This window comes from Malurus melanocephalus, unplaced genomic scaffold, assembly GCF_030028575.1.
Source record: "Malurus melanocephalus ecotype Western Australia unplaced genomic scaffold, MMel_1.1 scaffold_1592, whole genome shotgun sequence".
Classification (NCBI taxonomy): domain Eukaryota; kingdom Metazoa; phylum Chordata; class Aves; order Passeriformes; family Maluridae; genus Malurus; species Malurus melanocephalus.
In genome coordinates this window covers 24,435-25,447 of record NW_026624824.1, presented here as the reverse complement: position 1 = coordinate 25,447, position 1,013 = coordinate 24,435, and the positions used below count along the sequence as shown (strand labels likewise).

The 1,013-nt window shown below is 51.5% G+C and overlaps 1 protein-coding gene across 1 annotated transcript; it reads right to left on the bottom strand.

Annotated features, from left to right (window-relative positions):
• Positions 1–171: 171 nt before the first annotated feature.
• On the bottom strand, positions 172–1,007 carry LOC130587163 (keratin, type II cytoskeletal 6C-like). Its single transcript, XM_057388128.1, has 3 exons — positions 853–1,007; positions 618–743; positions 172–418 (listed from the first exon to the last, which is right to left on the bottom strand). Exons 1-3 carry the CDS (start codon positions 1,003–1,005, stop codon positions 194–196), a joined length of 504 nt encoding a protein of 167 aa, XP_057244111.1. The 5' UTR covers positions 1,006–1,007; the 3' UTR covers positions 172–193.
• Between the last annotated feature and the right edge of the window lie 6 nt (positions 1,008–1,013).

Here is a 1,013-nt window from a genome sequence, read left to right as displayed (position 1 = left end):
TGATGAGCAGCCTTTGCCTTCGCATTCTTTTAAGATGCAAAACCAACTTAAGTATGTTTATGCTTTATATAATTAATGCATGCTTGGGAATTAGAGCAAGACTGACACAAAATCAATCTTCAGTGTGGATTCAAAGGTTTTACCYACAAGTTGTACAATCTGTCAAGTATTTAGTCAAATAGATGCCAATAAATTACCTGTTCTCCTCTCCCTCCAGCAGCTTCCTGTACATGGCAATCTCAACGTCCAGAGCGAGCTTGACATTCAGCATCTCCTGGTATTCYTTCAACAGSCGAGCCAGCTCCTCTTTGTCCTTGTTCAGGGCAGATTCCAGCTCCTCCAGCTTCCTCCTGGCATCCTTGATGGCCATCTCGCCCCTCTCCTCAGCCTCAGCAATGGCTGCCTGCAGCTGCTGGTTCTGTGGAGAAGAAACCCGGTTTGTGAGATCCCTTCTGCCCTCCCTCCACTGGAGCAGCCTCATGGCATAAACTGGAGGGAAAATGGAAATAATCCATCTCCTCCAAAAGACATGGATTTCCATGACTGCATTTCTCTCTCACCACCCATCCTGACCCAGCCCGTGGCCATTACCCAATGAGGTGTTGATGGTATTTTACCTGCTTCTTCACGTTCTCAATCTCAGCCCGCAGCCTCTGGACATTCCTGGACAGCTCCTGGATCTCCATCTTGGTGTTGCGGAGGTTGTCCCCGTGRCGACCAGCYGTGTTCTGGAGCTCTTCATACTGGACACGTGGGGACAAAGAYGTGACAGTGTCACCCATCAGTGACACAACTGACCAACAACTCRGGTGTTTCCCATGMYCAAGGAGCTTCAACYCCTCCCCAGCTCACCTGGCTCTGGTACCAGGCCTCAGCCTCAGCCCGGCTGCTCTGGGCGATCTGCTCATACTGGCGCCGGACCTCCTCGATGATGCTGTCCAGGTCCAGGTGCCGGTTGTTGTCCATGGACACCACCACGGACAGGTCCCGGCTGATGGTCTGCATCTGAGACA